Genomic DNA, 26,966 nt, shown 5'->3' with positions numbered 1-26,966 from the left:
TAGAAAATATTACTTTATTTTTGTGCTTTTCAAAACCTTAAACTTTGAGACCCTTGTAATTAGGACTAACAAAACTCACACGTTTAACAGCCACAGTGTGCCTGGTAGCTTCGGAACTGAATAGCACAAGATTAGAGGATAAATATTAATGCTTTAGGTTGTGAGGAGGGAGTAATGAAACCTAAATTTTGTTCAGTAGGGCAGCAGGGTTTGAGGAGGGGAGAGAATGATACTCTTAAACAAGTCAAGAAAGTTTTATTAGTGGTTATCAGTGCAGCATGCTGTGGACTATACCACCAGAACGCCTAAGGAAGTGATATTAATGGAGTACTTTCTTAATATCCTGACATTCATATTTTCTAGGGCTGTCTTAGGAAATAGTTTGAGACATTTGGAGTCATTTTATTTATTTATATGTGATTAAATTTTCATTTTATGTGATGGTTTTGTGATGGCCAATTGGTGACATTTGGTTATCTGTTTTAGTACCTTAACGAGAAATATTCGACATAGGAGAGGAGAGAAGGTTGTCATCAATGTCCCAAGTAAGTCCACAACGAGGTGGTGGAAAGGGGTAGGTTTTTGTTGAGTGTTTAATCCTTGACCCTCGACTGCTGGTTTCTTTTTTTTTTTTCTTTTTAAAACAGTATTTAAAGACAAGAACACGCCGTCTCCATTCATTGAGACATTTCCTGAGGATGAGGAAGCAGCACGGGCTTCTAAACCTGATCATATTTATATGGATGCCATGGGATTTGGGATGGGCAATTGCTGTCTTCAGGTATTGTATTGCTTCAAATATTCTGGGAGACAAAATGTCTGTGTTCCTTTCTATTTGTGGACTTCACTTTTATGTATAAAGATATCTGGTGGTGTAGCACCTTGAATGTTGTGCTGCTAACCAGAAGGTTAATGGCTCCAGTGTACCAGCTGCTCTGCAGGAGAAAGGTAGGAAGTTTCCCGTTACTCTCCACAGCCTTGGAAACCAGATGGAGGGTCACCATGAGTCAGAATTGACTCAGAGCAGTGGGTTTGAGTGTAGGGCTTTACAATTTATGTATGTCTATACACATGTATTTTATGTACTTATAAATAAATATATGTGTATAGTATGTATATATTGTTCACCACCAAGTTTAACCAACCCATAGCTGACCCTCTGGTAGGTTTTCAGAGGCCATTAATCGCACAGGAAGAGATTGCCCATCTTTCTCCCTTGGAATAGCTGGTGGGTTCAAACCACAAGCCTTCCGGATTATAGTGCAGCTTCTTGCCACCTGAGCTCCCTATGTGTGTGTGTGTACACACACACACAAACATATAGACATGTTTTATTTTAAAATTCACATTTTAATCAGATTTAAAATTATAGCTGATTACTTTCTGAAAATCAGTGATTTTAGTTTAAACACTGGAAGCTGTTTCATGACTAAATTTTACAGTGTTAGTTGTTAATGTGAAATGTGCAGTTTGCAACATATCTAATGTGTACTGCCATCTAGTGACAGTTTAGCTTTCAGAATGTAAGCATATTTATTTCCAAAAATAAGCTCCACTGGAGGCACTCCAGAGTCTTTGTGGTCCAAGGGAAGAATTTAAATTTTTACATTTATACAAATTCCATAGCAAGTTGTGCCCCTACCCCGAAGACCGAGCCTCAGGTGGTTTGCCTCTGGCAGCGGCTCCTTGGGAGAAAGGTGGGCAGTGTCCTCCTGTGCAACTCGCAGCCCGTCTGAGGGTTGGTATGAGGGGGATCCAACTGAATGGCAGCAAGGTTGAGTTTGGACTGTCTAGTAAAATCAATAAACATGTAGTTAACAGTCCCTGTTTGCCTTCTACAGAATGATCTTTTGTCTGTTTACAGTATGCTTGAAATTTTTCTTGATTTAGGTCACTGGTGTCTGTGCAGGCTGGTCTCAGGGAGTGATTATACCCACATTCATTTAGGGTGTGAGTGGGAGAGTATGGAGCCCCTTGTGCAGGCTACAATCTGTATTCTATATTGGCGTCTCTCACTACTCAATTTGGGCAACTCACCTCACTTCTTTGACTTTGTTTTTCTGATTGGTTCAAAGAAAGGTGTATATTTAAGGTCACTTCTAGGTGTGAATATCAGCTAATACTTATTTTATTGTTCTTATTAAAATACATATTTTCATCCATAACTCAATGCAAATCATGTTAGAACAAGAGTTGTTAAATACCATCAAGTCAGAACAGACCCATAGCTAACCTTCCAGCAGGTTTTCAGAGGCAGTAAATCATACAGGAGGAGATTGCCCATCCTTCTCTCCACAGAGCAGCTGGTGGATTCAAAGTGCATAGTTTCTTGCCATTGGGCCACAAGAGGAGTTAAAATTATAAATTTTCATATATGTATTCATATAAAGGTAAATGTAATTCATTTGATAAAATAAGACTTAGCAAAAAAGAGCAGGTGGATGAGGCATACCGGTTACTACTGCCCTAGACAATTTTTAGTTCATTTTGATTACCTAGGCTGGTTAGAAATAGTGTCTTTAAAGACTTAAAGCTGTTCAGAGCCTGATGCACACCAGGTAAGGCTCCTCTGGGCCTCCAGCCTGGTCACCCTCAGTGCAGAAGCAAAGAAACCCAGTGTTGCCATCCTCAAACCGCTGCTGCGTATACTATACCTAGACACACCTTGCAAAGTTGCTTTGGTTCTTTTTTTTTTTTTCTTTTTCGAAACAGTGTACAATTATGTATAGCATCTGTGATAACATTTTTTGAAATAAAACAGTGTGTGATTTATACATTCGTATGAATACCATAATGTCTGGTTCTGCTGTTTTTTTAGGCGTTAAGGAAATTAACATAAACAGCATCTCCATGTCTGATACAGAGCCTTTGATAATTTCATTAGCCCTGCAGCTTTCAAGGAGCCCAAATGGTGCAGTGGGTTGCATATTAATCTCTTAACTGAAAGATTGGAGGTTTAAATCCACCAGTCACTCTACAAGGATAGGTCGGCAGCCTCCACACGGTCTCAGAGCCCAGTGAAGGGTTGCTGTGAATCTGCAGTGGGTTTTCATTTTGTAGTTTTCCATGGAGCTGGTACTTTTAACAGCTTGTAGAATTTCTTTTCCTTGTTTGAAGTTTGCCATGATTGTTGGGTGTGACATGGCCTAAATGGTGAGCGCTCACTGATTTTTCCATCTGTGTGTTTGATAACGTTTTATTTCACTTCAAATTGATTATTTTTCTTTGCTTCTTACTGTTGCTATTAGCTGTGTTTGAGAGCATATTTTCCCCCAAACAAAATAAAAAAGATCAGTGCTTCAGTCCTGTAATATATGAGATTGGATATTACTACCTGAAAGTCAAGCATAGCCTACTGATAAACTTTTTAGATGCAAAGTACACTACAGAACAGACAGAAGCCAGTAGCATAGTCCTTTTATTAGGACATACTAAGCAAGGCATGGATTACAGATTGTATTTGTGTATACTGTTGTACACTCAGAAACACGGTCACTTTGTTTACAAGAAACATGAAATGCACATGCTGTGTGTGGAAAGCTATTGTGCTTGCTATATCTTATTCTCCCATCATGGAACTCTTAGGATCTTATGAGACCATAGCCATATATCTAGTCAGACATGGCCTGAATGGATGTTATGAGGTACATGACTGTAATCAAAATGCAGTACCAGAGCCAGGTTTTTCCACACTGAATATGTTTGATTAACACAACCATAGATAAAATTTTTCCTGCTTTTCCTACATTCATACATAATATAAAATACAAGGCTTCCAAACAAGCATAGGCTAGTAAGTTTCCTTTCATATGGTCACTTTTTGTTTTATAAAGAAACCTTCTGACTTTCAATCTGCTTTCCTGTCTTTATGGCAGATATTTCTAAAGTGAACCATTAAGCACTAGAACACACGGTCTCTGGCTCTAAAATTGTATTGTGCAATTATGAGATCAGAGATTGCCTTTTCTTGGTTTAATATTAAACCAGAGTATTTTGCCAGGTACAGAGCAGCTGTTGTCATATAATTTTTAATAAGATACTCTTTCCCTTGAAAGACTGTTTATAGAAACAAGCATGTCTGATGACAATTATGAACATTTTTATTGTCTTTAAATTAAATGTTCTGTGTGATTTAAACTTTGTCTTAGGCTTAGAGGTATGTTTTCTTTTTCTTAATAATAATATCCAACACTTTTGTTTCAGTACTCCATTTTAAAAATAACATTAACTCAAACAGTAGAAAATACGTGGCAGATGTGATCAGTCAATTCTACATGTCACCAGAGAATTCTCTGCTTAGTATCTTCCTTAAGTAGACCACTAGAAACTACTTATTAGTAAAACAGAAAAAGGTAATGGTAAAGAATTTTTTAAGGATTAATTAAAGACGTGGAGTGCAAAGTAAGTGGCATCTTAACCACATTTCATATTGTTGATTCTAAAGACAGCTTTTCAGAAATCATTCAATAAGAAGCAAGTTTATCACATATTATGATAGATTTTCCTCTCTAAGAAAATTGTGTAGCTTCAAAACAAGATTCTAAGGAAATTTTAAAAATTTGCTTCCAGTATCTGTTTCTCCCCTTCTGCAGTCCCCCTTGTTGGTTTTGCAGTGACACACATGATGCTTTAAAGGGATACCAGAAGCCCAAGTTGATCATCTGTAGGAGCTCTTTCTCAACCCCCAGCCATTATCTGTAGTAATGCTCTCTAGGATATGATAATTTCTATATATTTGAGGCGTATTATCAGGAAGGGTCATCCCATGGAGAAGATGCTTAGAAAAGTAGCAGCAAAGAGGAAAACCTTCATCAATATGAACTGACACAGTGACTATAGCAGTGGGTTTAAGCATAGCTGACTTCTAAGCAGGGTGCAGGATTGGGCAAGGTTTCATTCTGTTGTCCACCAGGGTGCTGTAAATCAGAGCCAAATCCACAGCACCTGACAGCAACATACCTGTCTGTATCAACGTAGATTCATAAGAGGACCTGGAATAGTGGATGCTATTGGTGATGTCTGATGAACCTCAGCTGGATGCAGAAAATACAGAAAGATCATTATCTGTGTTATTGACTATGCAAAGGCATTTGACTGGGTGGATTATAACAAATTATGAATAATATTATGAAGAATGGGGATTCCCGAAGACTTGTGCTCTTGTAGAACCTTTGCATAGACAAGGAAGCAGTCAGCCAAACAGAACAAGGGCATACTGTGTGGTTTTTAAAATGAGACCTATTAGGTCTGTCTGTTGAGCAGATTGTATGAGAAGCTGGACCTTGTGAAGAACAGAATGGCATCAGGATTGGAGGAAGGGTCATTAACACTCTGTAATAAAACCTTGCTTGCTGAAAGTGAAGACGGATTAAACTTCAACATACAACAAAAAATCCTCATAACTGGACCAGTAAACAACGTAATGGTAAGCAGAGAAAATACTGAAGATAACAAAAGTTTTGTATTACTTGGATCTACAATCAATATTGATGAAAGCAGCAGTCAAGAGGAACTCAAAACAACACAGTGCATTGGACGGACACATCTGCTGCTGAGTTTCCAAAGCTGAATGCAAGTCATGACAGAAAGAGACTGCCCATCTCGTGCAGAGCTGGTGGATTCCAGCTGCCGGAGGTGTACTGCCTTTGAGTTAGCACAGAATGCCTTCAGTTTTCACCTACTTCCCAATCCTCAATCCTTTCTCTATTTTAACCTTTGAAGTCTTTTTTTTCTTGATGCAAACACAGCTCTGATTTATGTTGAATTAATTTCTAATGGTTATTTTAATTCCTTAATTAAAATAGTATACTGACTTATGCTTTTTAAGGGATCTGATAGAACAAGATATTAATTTGTCGAGTAATTTTCTTCTAGTTACCATACTGATATGAAGTGCTAGCATAATTCACCAAGGAAACCTGTTAAGTCTTCAGCAGAGGCTATCTGCTGTTCAAAAACAAAGTTAATACCTATTTAAAATTATTGAAATTATTGTTATAAAATGAAACGTATGAGTAACTGAATGAAAACCAATTAAAAAAAAATTTAAAGACCACAGTTAACTTTTTTAGCCAAGAAAAAAACCTAATGAAACTAAAGTAGCATTGTTAAAGTAAACATTCAGTGCTTCTATTTCAGCTCTTTAAAAATCACATTTTTTTCTTGCACCAGCACTGAATTCAAACTGTCATAATTACGTACTGATAAAATATATGATGAAACGTTCACCAATTTAAAGTTTATGTTACAAACATTCTACTACAAACAACTTAACACTCCTACCCTTCCCTGTTCCCCAAGAGGTTACATCTTTTTTTTTTTTTCCTTCCTTTCTGGGAGAAAGAAAAGGGTTCTTTGAGGTGATAGTATTACAGAGCTTGTGCTGACCACCTACATTTTCTCTTTTCTGCCAAAATTAAGTGTTGCCCCTCTCGCATATGTATCCTAAATCTCAGTTTCAAGAGACCATCTGAGCCTTCTCCAGCTCTGGTGGGTTTGATTTCCCCCCACCCCCACCCCACCCCAGTCCTAGAAACCCAGCCAGTTTGTTTTCTGGTTTCCTAAGTCTAGGTGTCATGGCACATCTGTTTCTTAAACTTCCTCTTCCTGTATATCCTAGAACAGCCCAGGCAAAACCTGAGCCCATCCTTTCAAAGTAAAAGTGGGAAGCTGAACAGGGATATAACCCAGTAGAAGAGGAAATGCTGCCCTGCTGAACTTCACTATGTATCGTCTATCTTGGGAATGATTATTTACCTGTATTAGTTATCTGTATGTATTAGAACATGATTCAGTACTATATTCTAGCAAAGTTTATCCAAGACTATACAGAGGCTCCTGTAGTAAGTGTTAAGAGAATCACCATACAGTCTTTGCCCTTGCCACTGCCCCTCTTAGACATTATTGCTTAGGGACGATGATAATTTGCATTTCGTTGTTAATAACTTGCAATTCTTAAACAGGTGACATTCCAGGCCTGCAGCATATCTGAGGCCAGATACCTTTATGATCAGTTGGCCACAATCTGTCCAATTGTCGTAAGTAGAAATTGAAATTATATATTATTTCAAAATGTCTTAATATTAAAATGAGCACAGATACAAAAAATTTGCTGTGTGCAGTTCAGATTTGGGTAAGACTTTGTCAGAAATGAACTAGCAAATAGTGTTCAGGTTCAGCGCTAATGAAGTGTTATGAACTGTATGAAAGTTCACTGTTGGTAGTAAAGCATTTATTTGTGAAGGGTCATTTTCACTCATCTCTCTCATGTCCTCACATTATATAGACAATCTGGGTGAATTAAATCCATGCATTAGGGTGGTTTCTTGGATGCACTGCTCAAATGCAGGGATCAGTAGAAGATGTTTTATAACTGTGTGGGTTGAGTAATCTCATCGTTTTGAGCAGAAGGATGCCTACAAGGGGGTTTTGTGCGGCATGCACCTCACACTTTGCACCTGCAAGTTCTGGCTTTTGTTTGTTTTCAGATGGCCTTGAGTGCTGCGTCTCCTTTTTACCGAGGCTACGTGTCAGACATTGACTGTCGATGGGGAGTGATTTCTGCATCTGTTGATGATCGAACTCGAGAGGAAAGAGGATTGGAGGTGGGATGAGTTCTCTTTAATAACCTTTATAAATCCACAGTAGGGTTGATTGTAACTAGTTTCCATTTTGAAGTTTTCTTTAAATTATTATTGCATGAGTTAGACCCTTATGAGAAGAACCTCACAGGTTTTAAACTTGGTTTTGTTCCTGACCTTTGACTTCATAGTGTTTGGTGTGAATGTGTGGGAGGCGTGACTTGATTGCAGCGGGGAGTTATTCTTCCCGCCTGTTGATGTTTGTCCTTGATTTAGAGTCTCTTCTAACTAGTGGTGCTGTTTGTCAGTGCTGACAGCTGGGGTTTGTTGTATTTGGTTTGGTATGGGGTTTTTTGTAATTATTAATTTCTTGTGTTTTTTACCAGCAAGCTTTTCTGGCCCAACCTGAGTGCTTCATAAATGGTTTTGCCACCAAAATGTAATCTACTGTCAGAATTACTCGCATACAGCATTAGGTTTTGCCTGAAATAGTCTGGTTATGTCTCATATCATTGCTTATATCTTAAGCTGTTCTACCACTCTTCATCCAAGGATATGTTTGTGTCTGAACTTCTTGTGAAGAACTTTAAAAATAGTCAGGCACCATCCTGACATCCTATCTTCAGAAATAGGACTTGGGCATAGATGTGCACAAAGGAGTCCCCATGTTATAATATCACCAGCCAGGGATGTACTATCACTTTGGCCTTTTCTATTAAGGCAGCTTTCTAAATAAATTTTAAATGCTAGATCATTCTGTAATCTTTGTTATATATACATTATAGATTTATTTTGGCTTTCAACCTTGACATTTCTTTTCTTAACATAAAATAGAAGTGTCTCATGTTAAGATTGCGTATTTTCCTATAAATTGTTAGTATATCTAAAGTTACGTAGCATTTTAACACATTTATTTCCAGGTCTTTTCTATAACATTTATGCTTTTTTTTCTTCTCACCAATTTTAGCCGCTGAAGAATAACAGCTATAGGATCAGTAAATCCCGGTATGACTCAATCGACAGCTACTTGTCTGAGTGTGGGGAGAAGTACAATGATATCAACTTGACGATAGATAAGGAAATCTATGAACAGCTCTTGCAGGAAGGTGGGTGTTCTCTGCTTCTTTCTAGATTTGCTTGTACGCCTTTAGTTCTTCAAAGCTCTTTTAAACTTTATTGCTGACTCCTGGTCTGGTTTCTATTTTTAGTGTGAAGTCTCTAACTTTTCTTATGAGGCTGCTTGTTCCTAAAGTTTCAAGTTCCAAATACTTGTGAGATCTTCTTGACTTTTAGCAAAAGGAACTTACTTTGGAGGTCTGTATCTAGGTCCACACCAGTGCCCCAGCAGGCATTGTGTAAGTAGTGAATGACAACGTACCACTTCCCCAGTGTCCATTAGGATAAAGTCCTGGATGAGGTGAGAATACAGAGCAAGCCAGCTGCTTCCTAAGTTTCTAGATGTCCCTTCTTCAAACTTCCTGAGCTGTCCTGTTTTCTCACTGGGCTTCTGGAATGATGGGAACTCTCCCTTTGAGATGAATCTTGTGTAATCTGTCTTTGCAGGCATTGACCATCTCCTGGCCCAGCATGTTGCTCACCTTTTTATTAGGGACCCACTGACTCTATTTGAGGAGAAAATAAACCTGGATGATGCCAATGAGTCTGATCATTTTGAGGTATCTGCTCTATTTTGAACACGTTTCACTTCCTAAACAGAGACATGATGAATTCAGGGAAGTAGACCATTACCCAGTGCAGTAAAGAAGGAAAATTTTTAATTGCCTCAAAGTACCCATATGTTATGATTCATACATATAAATGATGAACATAAGATGTTCATATATAAAATGTTTTTGTTCAGTATTTCCTCTTATTTGCGTTGTTGGTTTTCAGAGGCAGTACATCACATGGGAGGAGACTGTTCTCCTGTGGAGCAGCTGGTGGGTTTGAACCACTTGTTTTTGAGATTGCAGAATAGCTTCTTCCTACTAGGTCACCAGTGTTTGCATAGTGGTGAAAATTCAAACTGAATCTGCTGAATGAAATAACGTGGTCATTTGTTGCAGTCCTGCAGCTTTATCAGCTAACATTTGTGAAAATCTTGCTCTCTTGTCTAGCACGCCATCTTCCACAAATATTTCCAGTTGTGTTCTCCTATTTAGAAAGGAATTTTTTTTTTAAGATATAAACAGTGAGCAAATGAAAGAGTATTTTATGTGAACAGTAGATTGTTTTCCCTAAGTAATTACCAGTATTCTGGAGGTATGTAAAATTACCTTTTTTCTCTGTTATGGTTTGTTTGTTTTTTTTTTATTGTAGAATATTCAGTCCACAAATTGGCAGACAATGAGATTTAAGCCCCCTCCTCCTAACTCAGATATTGGATGGAGAGTAGAATTTCGACCCATGGAGGTAAGATAAAGGCATCAGCAGAGCCCTTTCTCTGCCCACCTTCCTTCTGGAACTTTATCAGGAGGTTCTTAAATATATTGTGAAAATCAAAGCAAGTCCAAAAGCTGTATAGGCTTGACTTCTTTAAGACTAGATTATGATAAGAGAGCTTCCAGATTGAGTGGGAAAGAGGAATGACTCAGAGATTGAGAATGGCGTGAGCGAGGACCCTGGGTAAGGGCAGAGTATACCCTGTGCAGCTGGTCATTGCTTCTCTGGGCTTCTACCTGTCTAGGTTCAACTAACAGACTTTGAGAATTCTGCATATGTGGTGTTTGTGGTGCTGCTTACCAGAGTAATCCTTTCATACAAATTGGATTTTCTCATTCCTTTGTCCAAGGTAAGAATGTATTATTTCATTATAATGAGACAGATAATGTATATCAATATCCGCTAGTATTAACTCATTCATACATAATACTAATTCCAGATACGATTTCATTTCAAACTGTTCACCCTTTAAATAAACTAAACCTAGTCCTGTGTTGTGGATTTGGGCACAACATAATTGGGACTAATGGATACCCTAGGCTGGGGAAGGCCATGAGTTGCTCATGGTAGATCTTTGCTTACTTAGCCCATTCAAAATAGATTTAGGGTTGAATATGAAAACCACTTATTTCTGGAGAATTTCTGCTCAAATGATGGTTAAAGTCCCACAAAATTAGTGGATAATAATTCCTGGAGTGTAAGGAGAATCCTCTTCAACGGAAATAGAATGATTTCCAGAAATTACAGATGATGCTATGGTTTTAGATAAACTAATGCATTCGTACTGAGAATACCATGGACTGCTAGGAAAACAAATAGATTTGTCCTGGAGAGGGTTAAACCGGGTGGCTCCTTGGAGGCAAGGATTCTGAGGCTCCGTCTAACTTACTTCGGACATGTAGTGAGGAGAGACCGGTCCTTGGAGAGGGACATCATGCTTGGGAGGGTGGAGGGACGGCGCAGGAGAGGAAGGCCCTCTATGAGGTGGATTGATTCAGTGACTGGGATAATTGGGATGGGAGTGTCAGAGACAGTGCGATTGGCACAGGACAGAGCGGAGTTTAGGGCTGTTGTACATAGGGTCGCTATGAGTCGCAGGCGACTCGACGGCACATAACAACAACAACAACAATGCATTCGTGAACATCCAGCCCAACAAAGACCAAAACAGGAGCTTTCTAGGGTCCTTTTCCAGCAGAACCGTGGGGGAAGATGGGGTTGCAGGCAGTAGGTTGTATTGTAGGAACTTGGATTCCTGGACCAGTGGCTTTTCTTGGCACAGAAAGTAGTTGGGGAAACTGCTAGGCAGAGTGCAGGACCTTCCCAGAAGGTAAGTCTTAAAGCAGAAATAGAGAAACCCTTTCAGAACATGGAAGGAAAAAATAAGCCTTAGCCCAGCATCTGGCTCAGTGTGCCTCACTCCCTCCTTCCTGCATGAAGATTTTTGCTGCCCTGTGCCTGAAGGAAGCCCCCCTGTCTATGAATCTGGTCTGACTGTCCATCATACCCATGACAGAGTTAACCTGTAGAATTCTCTGGGCCCATGTTGCTCTTATATGTACACCTGTTAAGAGATCAGATCCATCGAGAGTTTTCTGACAGACTTGGGGACTTGACAGCAACTGATTTGTTTTTAATAGTCGGCAGTAGAGCATATGTAGAAAAGTACCAAGCTAGTGCCTTAAGCCATATTGAGAGACTCTCCCAACAAGATGGTAATAAAGTGGAAATTATGAAGACTGAAACATAGAGAATTGCTAGTTAGAGAAAGATAAGGAAACTATCAATCAATTAAAATAGGTTGTATTCTAAACTACTAAGGAGGATGGGGAAAGGAATAGTAAAAACTACATCACTGCCATAAAAGTAGGTTAGGATGTGAAAGAATTGGTAAAACATAACCCACAGAAAACAAAGTGGTAAAAATGGGACAAATTTAAATAGATTAAACTCTCCTATGAAAAAGCAAAAATTAATAAAAAAATAGCAATATTGTAGTATATGGTATTTATAAGACATCCCTAAAATCAAGACAAGTGTTGAAAATAATGAGCTAAATAATCATCTTCTTTTAAAAAGATACAAGAAGGCAAAGTAATACTAGACAAAATAAAATCAAGGTGGTAGTTCTTAGGTGTCGTTGAGTCACCTGTGACTCATAGCGACCCTGTGAACAACAGATCTGAATCCACCCTTTTCCTGTGCTGTCTTCCTCACTGCTTACAGACTTGAGCCCATTGCTGCAGCTACTGTGTCAGTCCATCTTGTTAAACGTCTTCCCTCATTTAAAATTCTCTCATTTAAAAATTCCCTGAGAATATTTTACAAATCTTTCTTTTAAGTGTTTTTATTCATTACAGATCAGTTGCCTACCTAACAAACAACTTTTGTCTAAAACTTGATTTAAGATAAATAGGGAGAAAGTTTGGAGGTTTTTTCCTTCTTTTTTTCACCCCTTTTTTCTTTTTTTAAAATTTATTATTAATTTCAATGAAAATTTACAGAGACTTTGGATTTCCATTCATTCACTGTTGCACTTTTCTCCCCTCCCAACCCTTCCCCCAAGTACACTACCCTCTTGGAAAAGTAAAATTCTTTCATTGTTTACAATCCCTCCCTCCAGGTCCACTCCACCATGCAGCCTTCGCTCTGGACTCCTATCATGACAAAAATACCTAATCACATATTCCTTTTAAATAGTTTTCTCCCTCATCTGTTTCAATGCAACCCATCTTTCTCAGTCTCTCCCTACCCCTGAGGTCAGTCCTGTTTTAAAACAGGGGCACTATACAGTATTTGTCCTTTTGTGACTGAGATATTTCACTCAGCATAAAGTCCTCCACGCTCACCCATTTTGAATACTATTGCATGAGTTCCTTGTTTTTCAATGCAGCGTAGTATTCCATTGTGTGAATATACCACAGCTTCTCTATCCATTCGTTTGTTGATGGGCACTTGGGTTCTTTCCAACTCCTTTCTGTTGTGAACAAAGTCGCAATAAACATGAGTGTGCATATATCTGCTTGGATGTTGGTTATGGTCTCTAGGGTATATTCCCAGTAGTGGAATTGCTGGGTCAAATTCTATTTGCAACTTTTTGAGAAAGCGCCACACCGCTTTCCACAGTGGTTGCACCACTTTATACTCCCACCAACAGTGAATAAGGGTTCCAGTTTCTCCACAACCTCGCCAGCATTTGTTGCTTGCTATTCAGTTAAATTTTGCTAGTCTTACTGGGGTGAGATGATATCTCATAGTTGTCTTGACCTTTTGGTTTCTTCATGTGATATCCTTGATATTATTCCACAGCTCTTTTGGTCTTCTATCATTGTTGTTCAGTGCCTCAAACCTATTCTTTAGATGATTATGAAATTCTGATGGAATTGATTCAAGACCTTATCTTGGTTTTTGTGGACTTATTTTAATTTTGTTTGGCCTCAATTTGTATTTGCATATGAGTAAGTGAAGATCTGAACCACAGTCTGCCCCTGATCTAGTTTTGACTACTGATAATGAGCTTTTCCAACTCAGTGGCACCTAACAACAACAACAGCAACAAGGTAGAAATATTTAAATAGGACAGAGGAAGAAATCTTACCTATTCTTTCACGATGATATTAAGAGTTGTGGTTCTAATCATATCATAAAAAGCAAACCTAAAGCTCTTAGATTCCTAAGTATGGTGGATAAGATATGCCTTCCATATGAGACCTAAATTTGTAAGTTGATTGTACTACTGATAGCTTTATATAATGTAGAATGAGTTTTTTATCATTTCAGTGCCTCACTTTCTCTGTGTAGAATGGAGATAAGTGGATGTTTTTGAGGCTGTATGGAATTGATAGAGGTGAAGCATTGAGTACCTGCCACCTTACTCAGAAACTGACAGGTCATATAATCAAAGAATAAGAAAAGGCAGAAGGCAATTAAATGACAGCTCTGTTACATTGCTTCAGTTAAGCCTCATTATTTGTAAATGCTCACCTCCTTACTAAAATGTATGGTAGAGCCCTGGTGGGTGGCCTAGTCGCAAGAAGTTGAGCTGTAATCCCAAAGGTACATGGTTCAAGGCCATCAGCTGATCTCGGGAGAAGTATGGGAAATCTTCTCTTATGCGATTAACTGCCTCTGAAAACCCACCAGAGCGTAAGCTGTGTGTCAATTGCGATTCTGTGGTACACAACAACAACACAACAGCTCCAAAATGAATAGCTGCTGCACTTTCCCAGTCTCTGGATTTTTCATACACAGAGCAGTGGAAAAATTGGGCTTTCCTGAATCTCATGTTCTGAAGAAGAGTGGTTCAGTCTTTACTAATTCATTGTCCGCCATGAATTTCATGAATATAATTACTGCACTAGAAAGCATCAACTCAACATATCATGAGCTCTGATGGCCTCAGTAAAAGCTGCCCTGTAATCCCAAAAGTGGACAATTTGAATCTACCAGCTGCTTCCTGAGAGAAGGAGGGGCAGTCTCCTCTGATGCAGTTTACTGCTTCTGAAAACCTACTGGAAGGTCAGTTATGAGTTGATGCCAACTCAGCAGCACACAACAAGAACAAAAGAAATAGCTAATTTTATACCATAGCACAAAGATTTTAAAGTTCCCTGAGGAAGTTCTATGAAAATTAAAATCATCAGTTTTTTAGAAGTAGACAATGTAACAGGTCACTTTCTACCAAAATGCAACAGAAAGGTGGTCAAAAAACTGAGCACTTGAGAATTCAGTATTTTTACTCCAGATAGGTTTTTTAATTAAATTTAAAATTATAATGGCAAATTACAGGAAAGACAGAGGGTTAAATTTAATTAAGCACATTGAATTAAGCATTGGACTGCTGAGAGGTAGGTGGTTGGAACCAGCTGCCCCCAGAAAGATAGATAAAGTCTGTTCCTATAAAGATTTACCACCTCAGAAGACCTTTGGGACAGTTCTACTCTGTCCTGTAGGGCCACTAAGTCAGAACTCACTCAGAGACAATATTTACCTTTTTAGGAAAGCAAAGGTCATTTGAAGTTGGCAGTGCAATTCTTTAGTGAGAAATTCTAGCTTTAAATATTTTTATAGTAAAAAGAAATTAACCTAACCAGTCAAATATGTTCTTTAAGAATCTATAGAGGAATGATAGCATTCCCTTTTAAAAAACAACTATAAAGCAGAATTTTTTCAAGGCTAAGAAAATAGTGGAAATGAAAACAGGTATTCCCAGGCCGTGGTGGAATTTCAGACAGTTGTTTAACAAAATTTAAAAACTTCCCTCAACACAATGACTGAACAATGGGCTGAAGTGATCAGGAGATGGTGCAGGATAGGGCAAGGTTCAGATCCATAGTTCAGTTGTTACTCATATCAGTCGTGGTCGACTCCATGGTGCCTAACAATAATAGTGTGAATATACTGCTCACAGTGTCTAGAATGTTCTTAAGTTTCTTTAGAAAAAGAAGAGGACAATAGTTAATGAGGATGAGAAGGCTAAGTATCCAATTTTTTTATAACTCTCATCTCTCACTTTAAACTGAGCTTCTCATTGACTTTTTAAATATATTTCTAAAGAAATCACCTAAAATTTCATTGTCGAAAATAGCGGGCTACGGTTTTTAAAATGGTTTAAACCCTCTACTAAGTGTCTTTGAAAGTCATTAGAAAAATTAATCCCAAATAGGGATGAACTTTTTAGTTGGTCAGGCTTGTGAATGAGGGCTTCTCCCAAGTCAGCATGGCCAGAATCCTCATACAGGCAAACAGTAGCTTGGCAACTCAGCCCTTGAAGGACCAAGGATCTTGCCACACCATCCAGCAACCTGGTTTCTCATCTAGCACCTGTTGCTTCATTCCTTTTTCTCACCAAAGTGAGGCAGTGAAACTCCAGTTGCGTGGTGGAATGAAGTAGGGAGAACTGGCTTCTAGCCCTGCTCTGTGGTTCCTTACTGTTAAGACCTTTGGTGAGTCACTATGATGTGTAAAGGGGGACCCTTTGCCTTCTTAACACCACACACTCAACAGTAAGGAAGTTTTACACTAATGTAAAATTTTGTGTGTTGATTATTATTTTTTTTTTAAGCACACATCTCTTGGAATTCCTCCAGTGATTAAAAAGCATATGCTGCTCCATAGCTAAGTGACTCAGGCTACACATAAAAATTAAAAGTCAGTCCTCCTGGCCAGAAAGCAAGGGAAGGAAAGGGTAGAATTCTTCAGGAAGTCCTCGTTGAAGGTGAAAAGACATTGCCGCTTCTGACTGTCCTCAAGAATGTGTTGCCATAACTGTTTCTTTTTCTCCCTTAGGTGGATGAAAACATGAAAGAAGCACAGAAACGAGATGCTGTCTTGCAGGGAAAGTTTTATTTCAAGAAAGATATTTGCAAAGGTATTGCACCTGATGAAATGAGCTATATCCTTACTGTGATGTGTAACCAAACTGCAAGTGGATTATGTGAATGCTCAGTCTCTCTTGGATTTCTGGCATTATGTTATACTACAAGCCACTAAAGCACCTCTCCCCTCCTGCACAGGGGGCAACGCTGTGGTGGATGGATGTGGCAAGGCCCAGAACAGCCCTGAGCTCCCCCAGGAGGAATACACTTTAATGAACATAGATACCATCATCAACGGAAAGGTAGGAGCCTGCCAGCTCGCCTCCTATTCACACCATCTGGCAGGGGCTTAATAGCATTTTCTGTTTCTTGTAGGAAGGTGTGTTTCCTGGGCTGATCCCAATTCTGAACTCTTACCTTGAAAATATGGAAGTGGACGTAGACACCAGATGTAGTATTCTCAACTACCTGAAGCTAATTAAGAAGAGAGCATCTGGTATGCTACCTTTTTTTAAAAAAAAATTCTTAGTTTTATAGGTTCCAATTTGGAGGCTAATGTGTGAAATTGTTTAATTGATGCCATCATAGGCAATGAATACAGTATTTGGCTTTCCTGTCATTTTTGTTCACTTGTGTTCATTTTCTGTGGGAGAAGGATGGGCAGTTTCATGTAATCTTGAACTTTTTAAAATAAGAGCTGAGTGATTTTATAGGTTAAGTTAGCTACAGAACTAAGATGCTATTCTCACACAGTGAGCATACTAAAAATTCCCTCTCCTTTGTGAGATTTGAAATGACATTTCTAGTGTCTAACACTGAGCTTGCACAACATAATTGTTCATTGTTGATAAAAGTAATAACAGTGATTGTGTGTGTGTGTGTGTGTGTGTGTGTTCCTTAAACTTTCTGGAATCACCAAGGATGATTGTGTAACCCCATCACCATCTAAATGGTGGTTGTTGTTTACTGTCAAGTTGAAACTGACCCATAGCTGACCCTCCACTGGTTTTGAGAGGTAGTCAGTCACCCAGGAGGATATGCCTATCTTACTCCTTCAGAGTGGATTTGAACCATGTACCTTTGCATTGGCAGCACATTCCTTACCACTACATCCGCCAATTTCCCCTGCATTCATTCTGCTTTTTCTTTGTTCTCTCCTCATCTGCTTTATCAGGGTGACTCTGGGGAACACAGGACCCTACAGCCAGCCCTCTGAAGCACTCATAACACTTATTAAAACTGGTGAACTCTAACCAAATGCTCTTGTACACATATGCCGTCACCTGTCTCTTTTGTGTGCTAGCATGTAACCAATTGCTATATAGCAGCTGGTTGTATGTGTTCTAATTGCCTGCCTGCAATCTAAAATTCTTCCCCAAAAAGGAGTTCCTTAACACTGTGGAAGCTACACAGTTTCCAAAGTCTGCCATGTGGTTATACTGAAAGGGCACACGGATTTTTGTTTGGAGTTGTGGTTCTTTTGCTGGCTGCTAAATGCCTTTTAATTATTTTGTGGTCCCAATTCCTTTCTTTGCAGGAGAGCTAATGACAGTTGCCAGATGGATGAGGGAGTTTATTGCCAACCATCCTGACTACAAGCAAGATAGTGTCATAACTGATGAAATGAACTATAGCCTTATTGTGAAGTGTAACCAAATTGCAAATGAATTATGTGAATGCCCAGAATTGCTTGGATCATCATTCAGGAAAGTAAAGTACAGTGGAAATAAAACTGACTCTTCCAACTAGACATTCTAGATGGGGGAAAACTGGTTTTTTCGAACTAACTGCAATACCTTGACCTTCAGCCCTTCACCCTTTGGCGTGGTATGGAGACCAAATAATAGAACTGTACTCTTTGGTACAGAAACTGATTTAGAAGCTTCCTTCAGTAGACAGATCTAGAGTTTATACAGTGTACATGTACATAGTAAAGTATTTTTATGATTAACAATGTATTTTAATAACATTGTATCTAAAGGTATTGTGAACTAGCTTGTACATTTTTAAAATCTTACTCTGGAGAAACTACTGTGTAAGCAGTTTTGTAAATGTAATGTTCTGGTCATTGTACTATACTTGCATTCCAGAGCTTAAAATGTTTACTGTAAATTTTTGTTCTTCAGAAGACCTACCTGGGACCTGATTCACAGAACGTTGCCACTTCACTTTAAAATAGTTTCTTGTTCATTTTCTTTTAGTCATCCCCTTTGTTATGTACATAAAATCATTAGAATCTATTAGAGTACTTCAAGGATGATCTTGGATTTCTAGCACCTTATCTATGTTGTTCCTTCTCCAGTGGGAATAGCTGGTCACATGGTCTGTGTGCAACAAGCTTTCACCACAAAATAAGCCCTAGTGAACTGATGGCCATTATCAAAGACATTTCCTTCTTCTCTTTTGTTCAGATGTGCCAAATCAGGCATTAAGTCTCAATACAACTGTCTTAAGAAAGACTGTCACCTACCTGAATGATTTGTCACTTGTACTGAGAATTGAGCAGAATTTTTTTCCTTTAAAAAAAGGGATAGATTGTTTTTCTTGCTCTGTGTACAAGAAAAGGCCTCAGTTCTTCTGTTGCGACCCTGTTTACTCTGATTGCTGCTATTTAAATTTGTAAAAGAAATGCAGTTGCAGAAATTTTATTTTTACTTTTTCCGCAGTTTCAAATATGCTTATTGACAGACTTTCTTCTAAGAGTCTCCATAGCTTTTAGCTGGGGAACATTCTACATACTGCTTATTTCTCTATAAAAAAACAAATAAATCATGAATGCACTAAGTTTTGTGAATCAGGATCCTGAATGTTTAATTGTAAATAATTTAAATAACTGTCATAAGTTTGTGTTAAAGTTTTGGGGTTTTTTTTTTCTGTCCTCAATTAGTTAAAACTCTCTACTGCTTCTGAAATAACTCTATTGTAGATTATGCAAACCTTTATAGGCAAAAGCATTTCAATTGTAATGCTAATTTTAAGAGATTATACTAAAGCTACTTCAGGTAAACCTGTTTGTTTAAATTTGAGGGTTTGTGCTATATTTCATAGATGTATTTAGATGGTTAAAGGAGGCCTGTTTTCCATTTGCTGTTTGCTTGTGTAAATCAGGTTGCAGAAAAACAAAAATGTTTTGTGGTGGAAGGAAATAAAAGAATGGAATTAACATTGTGAAATTTCTTGAATGGGTATGAATTATGAATTCTGTAACTAAAAGAAACCTGGAATAGTGTTGGTGTGTTTTGTATCATTTTAATTAGCTCAAATCTTCCATGGAATTATTTTGTAGCTGGACTACTCCCTAAATGGTTGCCAAGAAAATGTCTTCAGTGCACTCCTTAAATTTGAGTTCTTCTGCCTGTTAAGCACGAATAGCAAAACAAGAGTCCACGTTTTTCTATGCAAACAAATAGTTTTATTAGGAAAAAATACTCTGCAAAGAAAGTCTCGGAGGGACAAGGCACCACTAGCCCATGATTCCTCAAATAAAGAACAAGCTATAAAGGCTCTGGGGGTGGAGAAAGGACCTTAATGGGTGGATTTTAAAAGTCTTTATCAAAATGAAGAGATCATGTTTATTCATGAAAGGAGGAGGGGGATCATGTGCAATTGGCCCTTCTGGGAGAAATCAGTATTAGCACAGTTCTTTCAATTGTCTGCCATGGGAAGGACTTTCTGGGTCTTGTTAGGAGTATATGCACGATTCAGCAAATTGAAAAAACACAAGCATCTAACGTTAAAAATAGCCCTGTCCAGCTGAGGTGGTTAGGCATTATATATAGATCATGCCCTGTCAAGATGGACATTTACGGTCAAAATGGCATACTCCAGAAAGTTATACAGGAGTCACTGGCATCACACCTGAAGATGTTTAGTCAAAGGTTAAGAGAAAATGCCTAGAGGTGCCTAGACTACTCATTTAGGGGGTATTTCTGGAATGTTTGCACTAGCGAATGCTGGCTTTCCTGATCGCAAGAGAAAAAGAATTCACATTATGTAAAGAGGGAGAAGAGATAGGAAAATAAAGTCTGATTCCAAGTAAGGAGCAGTAACTCAACTAAAGGTTAAAACAGTTAAAATTTTTCGTTTTCCTTGAGAAGGACTTCTTAGAAGGTCAGAAGGTTCTGTTACCATGTTCATAAAGGAGTGTTCTATTTTAGATGCGCACCTGGAGAGTGAAAGGGACTAGGTAGTGGTTTGTGAGATATGGCTGAAATGGAATTCTGCTATGCTGGGTCAAGGTGACATGGTGAGAACAGGCCTTTGTGTACACTCCGGTCTAAGCTAAAGTTATTCAGACAGAATCACTAAGTCCTGTGGGGAGCTGCTGTTAAAAAAGCAAGGATTTGATCCTCAGTCTTCCCACACAACACCACTCCCCGTGTTTTGTGTAAAACTCTTCTCCAGCCTTCCCTGTTACTGGAGCTCAGACTTCTTTATCTGAATGATCTTGGGGCAATGATTTTCACACTGCCTCTGCATAGGAATCCCTCTAGGTATGCATTCTGATGGGCCTGGGGTTGGCGTTTCAAATGAACCAGTGATGCAGTCACTGCTCAATGTAGATCACATTGAGAAATAAGGGCTTAGATTGTCTTTCTCTTTTAAATGCATTTTAAATCTCCAACTACACTTACTTTTTTTTTCAGCCTCTGAATTTTTAATTTCCATTCATTCATTGTTACACACCTTCCTCCCTCCCCCCAGTTCACTTTTCTCTGACAAGTAAAAAAAAGTTTACTCATTGCACGTGCTCTGTCTACATGAATTCCATGGAAAAGCAGCTTGAGGGTACTTCCTTCTTTCCCTGGCAGAGAAAGTAATCGGCACAACTTCCATGAACTTTGCCGTCTGAACACAACTGAGAAATCTAGATAAAACAATAAGAACTGGAATAAGCAGAAAAAGCATTCATGGAAAAGCCGTGGGCAAGCCCTGGCTCTCGGACCCTCACCTGGGAAACCATTGCCAGGTGCCATGGAGTTGATGCAAACTAAGAGTGAGCCTGGGAACTATAGTTCAACTGCACCATCCTCACAGTCTCACATGCTCAAGGCTGTTGTCGGACTCAGTGTCTCAATTTATCTTGTTGAGGGTTTTTCTCCTTCACTAACTTTACGTGCCTTTGCAACTCATAGCAACCCTATGTACAACAGCTCTGAAGCCTGCCCTATCCTGAGCCAGTCTGACCCCAACACACCTACCCCCATTACGCCAGTTACTATATCAATCCATCTCCTCTCATGATGTCCTTCTCCAAGGATTGGTTTGAAACCCCCTGGCCACAAGCCCAAAGTATGTGAGATGGAGCTTTAAGATTCTAGCCTCCAAGGGGAAACTTGGTTTCACCCCTTCCAAGACAGGCTTATTTGTTTTCTTGGCAATCCAGGGAATGTTCAAGACTTCTCCAGCACTACAACTCAAAAGACATGATGGATTCTTCTGTCATCCTTAGTCATTGTCCAGCTCTCTGATGCATACTTAACAAGTCACTGCAAAGACCATGGCCTAAGATGTCTTTTTCCAAATGTTGCATGATTGCATTTGTTACTAAAAGAATATACCTGACGAAAGATGAGAGAATGGTATTCATGAACCAAAGTAGTACAGAGTACAGCAACTTTAGTGTTTCTCAGGAGAGCCAAATTTCCTGCATGGAGCGTTAAAGTATAGGCTGAAGCCTTTTACTAGAGCACAGGGATGAGAAGAAAGAGTCAAGGAGGCAGAAATGAGGGTAAACAGTAATGTTAGATTTATTAGACAGTTATGCCCCCAAAGAGACAGACCTTTTCCGCTGAAAGGAGATTTCAAAGGAAGGCCCCTTGCTTGTGAAGTGAATATATCTCATACTCTGGGCAAATGCATGAGCCAATGAGACAATGCCATGGAGAGTCCAAAGTGTAGTGGGCATGTCTCCTGTCCCTGTTCTCTGATGTCATTCAGACTCACAAAGTGTCGCCTACTTCAGGCATCACTAATGCACCCAAAGCACCAATTCCGTGCATGTCAACATTAGCTTCCTGTTTCTGATAGACTAATTTTTCAGTCATAAGCTTTTGCTTCTTAGTTCTCATCCTAACACTGGTTTCCCCTGACAACATACCCAAAGTGTGAGATGAAGTTTCACCATCCTTGCCTCCGCTACCTCAGAGTTAATGAATCCCATTAGCTGATCCACTTAATCTACTTTGACCATCTTGTTTCCTTTTTATTCAGTTTCTGGGTGTCTGCTGGACTGCTGGGAGCCTTGTCATTGAGAATGTAGTGAACTGGACTTGGCCTCCCTTCTAATATACCACCTGACATAAAATTAACCAAGAGACATGGAACCCCAAGATGTGGCTGGTTTAGGTCATGTCTGAGTTGATGTGGGGAGATAAACCTGGTAAAGTGAAAAGATGGTTGTCTCTTTCAAGTAGCCTGTGCTCAAAATGCAGAGAGGGGAGGGTGGAAACAGAGTGGTGAGGATGGGGGAAATGGGGGTGTGGTGCACAATTTGATAGGTGGAGTGTGGAGTGGATAGAGGATATGGAGAAGTTCTGGTGTGAAGAACAATGTATATGAACTTGGTAATAAACCAGTATAAAATAAAAATTTTGTGTAAAAAAAAATGTGAAGGGGGAGCTATGATTCCAGGGCCCTCCATAGTACTTGATAAGGGACTCTGCAAACCTGAGTTTGCTGGTTAGCTGCAAGGCCTTCTGAGGTCCTGCTTGTTGCTGGAAATTGGCCCAAGACTAATGGGCTTTCATGTAGGTTACAGCTCCCCAGCTTTTCCTGAAGATAAGCCATTGACTCCTAGCAGCTGTTCTCACCTCTCCATTATGCTTTGTGTAAATATTTAACATTCCCCATAAACACTCCTGAAAACGTGCCATGTGACATTTAGAAAAGTGTGAGTTAGCAGGGGACTGGTGTCATCTGAGCTGGCAGTGAGGCATCCTTGGTGGGCCACCGAGACTGGGAAAGATACTTTCCTGAGGCACTTTCTAGCTCAAGTGGAGGCTGAATGAGACTGGATGATCTTTAAGGCCTCTTGTCATTCAAACTATATCGTTGCCATGAAAAGAATAAAATCATAATAGGATAAATCGTACAAATGTCCTTGAATGAAAAGACACCAGATACAGAAAGGCAGACATCAGATACATTCCCACTGGCCCCCTGGTGGCACAGATTGTTTGTCCTCAACTAATAACCAAAAGGAGCTTTAGTGGCTTAGCGGTAAGTAACAGCACTGCCAACCCAAAGGCACACACAATTCGAGTCTATAGGAGAGAAGGATGGGTAATCCCCTCCTGTGTGATTTATAGCCTCTGAAAACTCACCAGAGGGTCAACTGTGATTCTGTTCCAATTTGACTATATAACAAGAGCGAGTCAAAAAGCTATTTGAGCCCTCCAAGTAGCACTTTAGAAGGAAGAACTGGCAAGTAACTCCTTTAAAGATTGTTGTTCTTATGTGCTGTCGAGTCACTTGTGACTCATAGCGACCCTAAGTACAACATCCATAAACCCTCCTCTGTTCTATGCAAATTGCACCGTCTCTGATACACCCATCCCGATTACCCCAATCACTGAATCAATCCACCTCATAGAGGGTCCTCCTCTCCTGTGCTGTCCCTCTACCCTCCCAAGCATGATGTCCCTCTCCAAGGACTGGTCCCTCCTTACAACATGCCCAAAGTATGTCAGGCAAAGCCTCAGAATCCTTGCCTCCAAGGAGCAGCCTGGTTTAACTCTCTCCAGGATGAACCTGTTTGTTCTCTTAGCAATCCATGGTACATTCAATACTCTTCTCCAGCACCACAGCTCAAAGGCATCAATTCTCCTATCCTTCCTAGTCATTGTCCAACTCTCCAACACGTAACAACTGATTGCAAAGACCATGGCTTATATTAGGCACACCTTAGTCTCCAGAGTGATACTGTTGCTCTTGAGTACTTTGGAGAGATCCCTAACAGGAGACTTTCCTAATGCAATTCATCTTTTAATTTCCTGGCTGATGGTACCAAGAGTGTTGACTGTAGAGCCAAGCAAATTGAAGCTGTGAATAATCTCAACCTCTTCATCATGCATCATGATGCTGCCAATGGGCCCAGTGGTGAGAATCTTTGTTTTCTTAATGTTGAGCTTCAATCCATATTGAAGGCTGCAGTCAGTCCTTGACCTTCTGCAGCAAGCACTTCAGGTTCTCAGTTTCAGCAAGCAGGGTTGTGTCATCTGCATAACGCAGATTGTTGATGAGTCTACCTCCAATCTTTATGCCACAATTCTCCTCATAGACCCAGCCTCCCGGATAATCTTTTCTGCATATAGGTTGAAAAGGTATGGAGATAGGACACATCCCTGTCTTGCACCCTTACCAATTTTGAACCATGCAGTGTTTCCTTGCTCTGTTCTGATGACTGCCTCCTGCTCCAAGTATAGGTTTTGCATTAGCACTATCAAGTGTTCTGGGATTCCCATTCTTCTCAGAGTCAGCCACAGTTTGTTCTGATCCACAACATGTTTCATAATCAATGAAACACAGATAGACATTCCTCTGGTATTCCCTGCTTTCAGCTAAGATCCATCTAGCATCAGCTACAATATCCCTAGTACCTCAACACCTTCTAAACCCAGTGTGGACTTCTGGCAGTTCTCTGCTAATGTGCTGTTCCAGTCGTTTTTGGATAATCTTCAGCAGAATCTTGCTTGCATGTGAAATCAATGATATTGTTTTATAATTTCCACACTTTGTTGGGTCACCCTTCTTTGGGATGGGAACAAATATAGATCTCTTCCAGTCAGTTGGCCAAGTGGTTGTTCTCCAGATTTCTTGGCACAACTTGGTGAGCACATCCAGGGCAGCATCCGTTAACTGAAATACATCAGTTGGTATACCATCTATTATTCCTGGGGCCTTATTTTTTGCTATTTCCTTCAAAGCAGCTTGAACTTCTTCCTTCATCACCATAGGCTCTTGCTCATATGTTGCTTCATGAAATTCTTCTGTGTCTGCCAATTCTTTTCAATACAGTGACTCAGTACATTCTTTCCATCTTATTTTAATACATACTGGATCATTCAATCTTATGCCTACCGCATCTTTGATTATAGCAACTCAAGGCTTGAATTTGTTCTTCAGTTCCCTGAGCTTAAGAAATGCTGAGCGAGTTTGGCCCTTTTGATTTTCTGACTCCAGCTCCTTGCACATTTCATTGTTATATTTTTCTTTGTCATCCTCTGCTGCCTTTTGAAATCTTCTGTTCTGCTCTTTAGTATTTTGAATTCTTTCTTCTACTTTGGCTTCTCTGCACTCCAGTGCAATATTCAGAGTTTCTTCTGACATCCATATTGGTCTTTTCTTCCTCATGATTTATAGCCTCTGAGAACTTACCAGAGGGTCAACTATGACTCTGTTCCAATTTGACCGTATATAACAACAGCCAATCAAAAAGTTGATTATTTGAATGCACCAAGTAGCACTTTAGAAGGAAGAACTGGCTAGTAACTGCTTTAAAGATTACAGTGACAAAAACCCTATGTCTAACACGCAGAGTTGCGGTGAATTAACAGCAATGGGGAAAGAGGTGATTTTATTAAGTTCAAAAACAGAACTGAGTGACAATCAAGTTCTACTAGTGGTTACCTCTGACAGCTAAGTGGCTGAGAAGACATAATGGAGACACAGCCTTCATTTTAATTTAAGTAGTGATTTATGAATGCAAACATTTTAAAGATCACCAAGCTGTACACTTAGAGTCATGCACTTTACACATGCACATTATAGCTCAAGCAGGAGGAAAGGGATTAAAAAGATGTGGGAGTGTAATTAGAATCCATCCTACAAAGATTAAAACCATATTAATTACTAAAGGCTGAGGTCAAGACTAAAACATTTCATCTGCTGTACCACTCATCATTTCAGGCGTTAACTGTTCCTCCGCCCCCTCCCAGCCCTCTTTACCTTTGTCTGCATCTTTGGGTTCTGTAAGTCACTGGAAGAGCTCACAGAGACAAAAAGAACCACTGAGGGAAGGAGAAGGGGAAAATGGCTCATGCAGCTGTTGATGATGTAGGCCTATGAATGGGGTTGAAGAAGCTGGTGAACAGTGAGCCTGCTATTTGCAGGGCAGGCAGGGTTCAGAGGCTGACTGAGTAAGGTTAGGGGCTTTATTCTGGGCAAGCAGAAAGGCAGAATGTCCCAGAGGTAGGACTCTTACAGGAACCACATCCCAAGGGTGGTAATTTAAACCTTGCCTTCTACTAGGGTGGAGCCTCAGGGTGTACCCACTCTATCTACATACTCCTGCCAGGCCATGTGAGGTAATGGAGGCAATAGGCAGAGAACGGAAGCTGGGGGAAAAGGAGTTTTCTGAGCAAATGCCAGCTCAGAAACACAGCTGCCTGTGTTAGATAACTGCACTTTTTATGTTCTTTTAAAACATTATTCTTACTGCATTGAAACAGATGAGGGAAAGAATAATTTAAAAGTGATGTATGCTAGGGTATTATGGTTATCACAAGAGTCCACAATTAAGGTTGCATAGTGGAGTGTACTTGGGGTGTTGGGATGGGTGCGAGGGGATTGTATATCAAAGGAAGAATTTTTCTTTTACTTTTCAAAGAGAGGAATGAACTGGGGC

General features: G+C 39.5%; 1 protein-coding gene across 2 annotated transcripts in view; it reads left to right on the top strand.

Annotated features, from left to right (window-relative positions):
• Nucleotides 1-18,707, top strand: part of GCLC (glutamate-cysteine ligase, catalytic subunit) — a 48,514-nt gene extending 29,807 nt beyond the window's left edge. Inside the window, exons 5-16 of one of the 2 annotated variants that reach the window (XM_006893128.1) lie at nt 487-545; nt 648-781; nt 6,963-7,037; nt 7,488-7,604; nt 8,548-8,686; nt 9,144-9,256; nt 9,900-9,992; nt 10,267-10,371; nt 16,311-16,392; nt 16,538-16,641; nt 16,715-16,835; nt 17,877-18,707. In XM_006893128.1, the coding sequence (XP_006893190.1) occupies nt 487-545; nt 648-781; nt 6,963-7,037; nt 7,488-7,604; nt 8,548-8,686; nt 9,144-9,256; nt 9,900-9,992; nt 10,267-10,371; nt 16,311-16,392; nt 16,538-16,641; nt 16,715-16,835; nt 17,877-18,088 (1,354 nt within the window). In that variant the 3' untranslated portion in view covers nt 18,089-18,707. The remainder of the gene's footprint in view (nt 1-486; nt 546-647; nt 782-6,962; nt 7,038-7,487; nt 7,605-8,547; nt 8,687-9,143; nt 9,257-9,899; nt 9,993-10,266; nt 10,372-16,310; nt 16,393-16,537; nt 16,642-16,714; nt 16,836-17,876) is intronic. The other variant, XM_006893129.1, reaches the window with a different exon arrangement.
• Nucleotides 18,708-26,966: the final 8,259 nt, after the last annotated feature.

Source organism: Elephantulus edwardii, unplaced genomic scaffold (genome assembly GCF_000299155.1).
Source record: "Elephantulus edwardii isolate Elephantulus edwardi_28Jun2011 unplaced genomic scaffold, EleEdw1.0 scaffold00124, whole genome shotgun sequence".
Lineage (NCBI taxonomy): Eukaryota > Metazoa > Chordata > Mammalia > Macroscelidea > Macroscelididae > Elephantulus > Elephantulus edwardii.
This window is presented reverse-complemented; position numbering and strand designations above follow the sequence as displayed.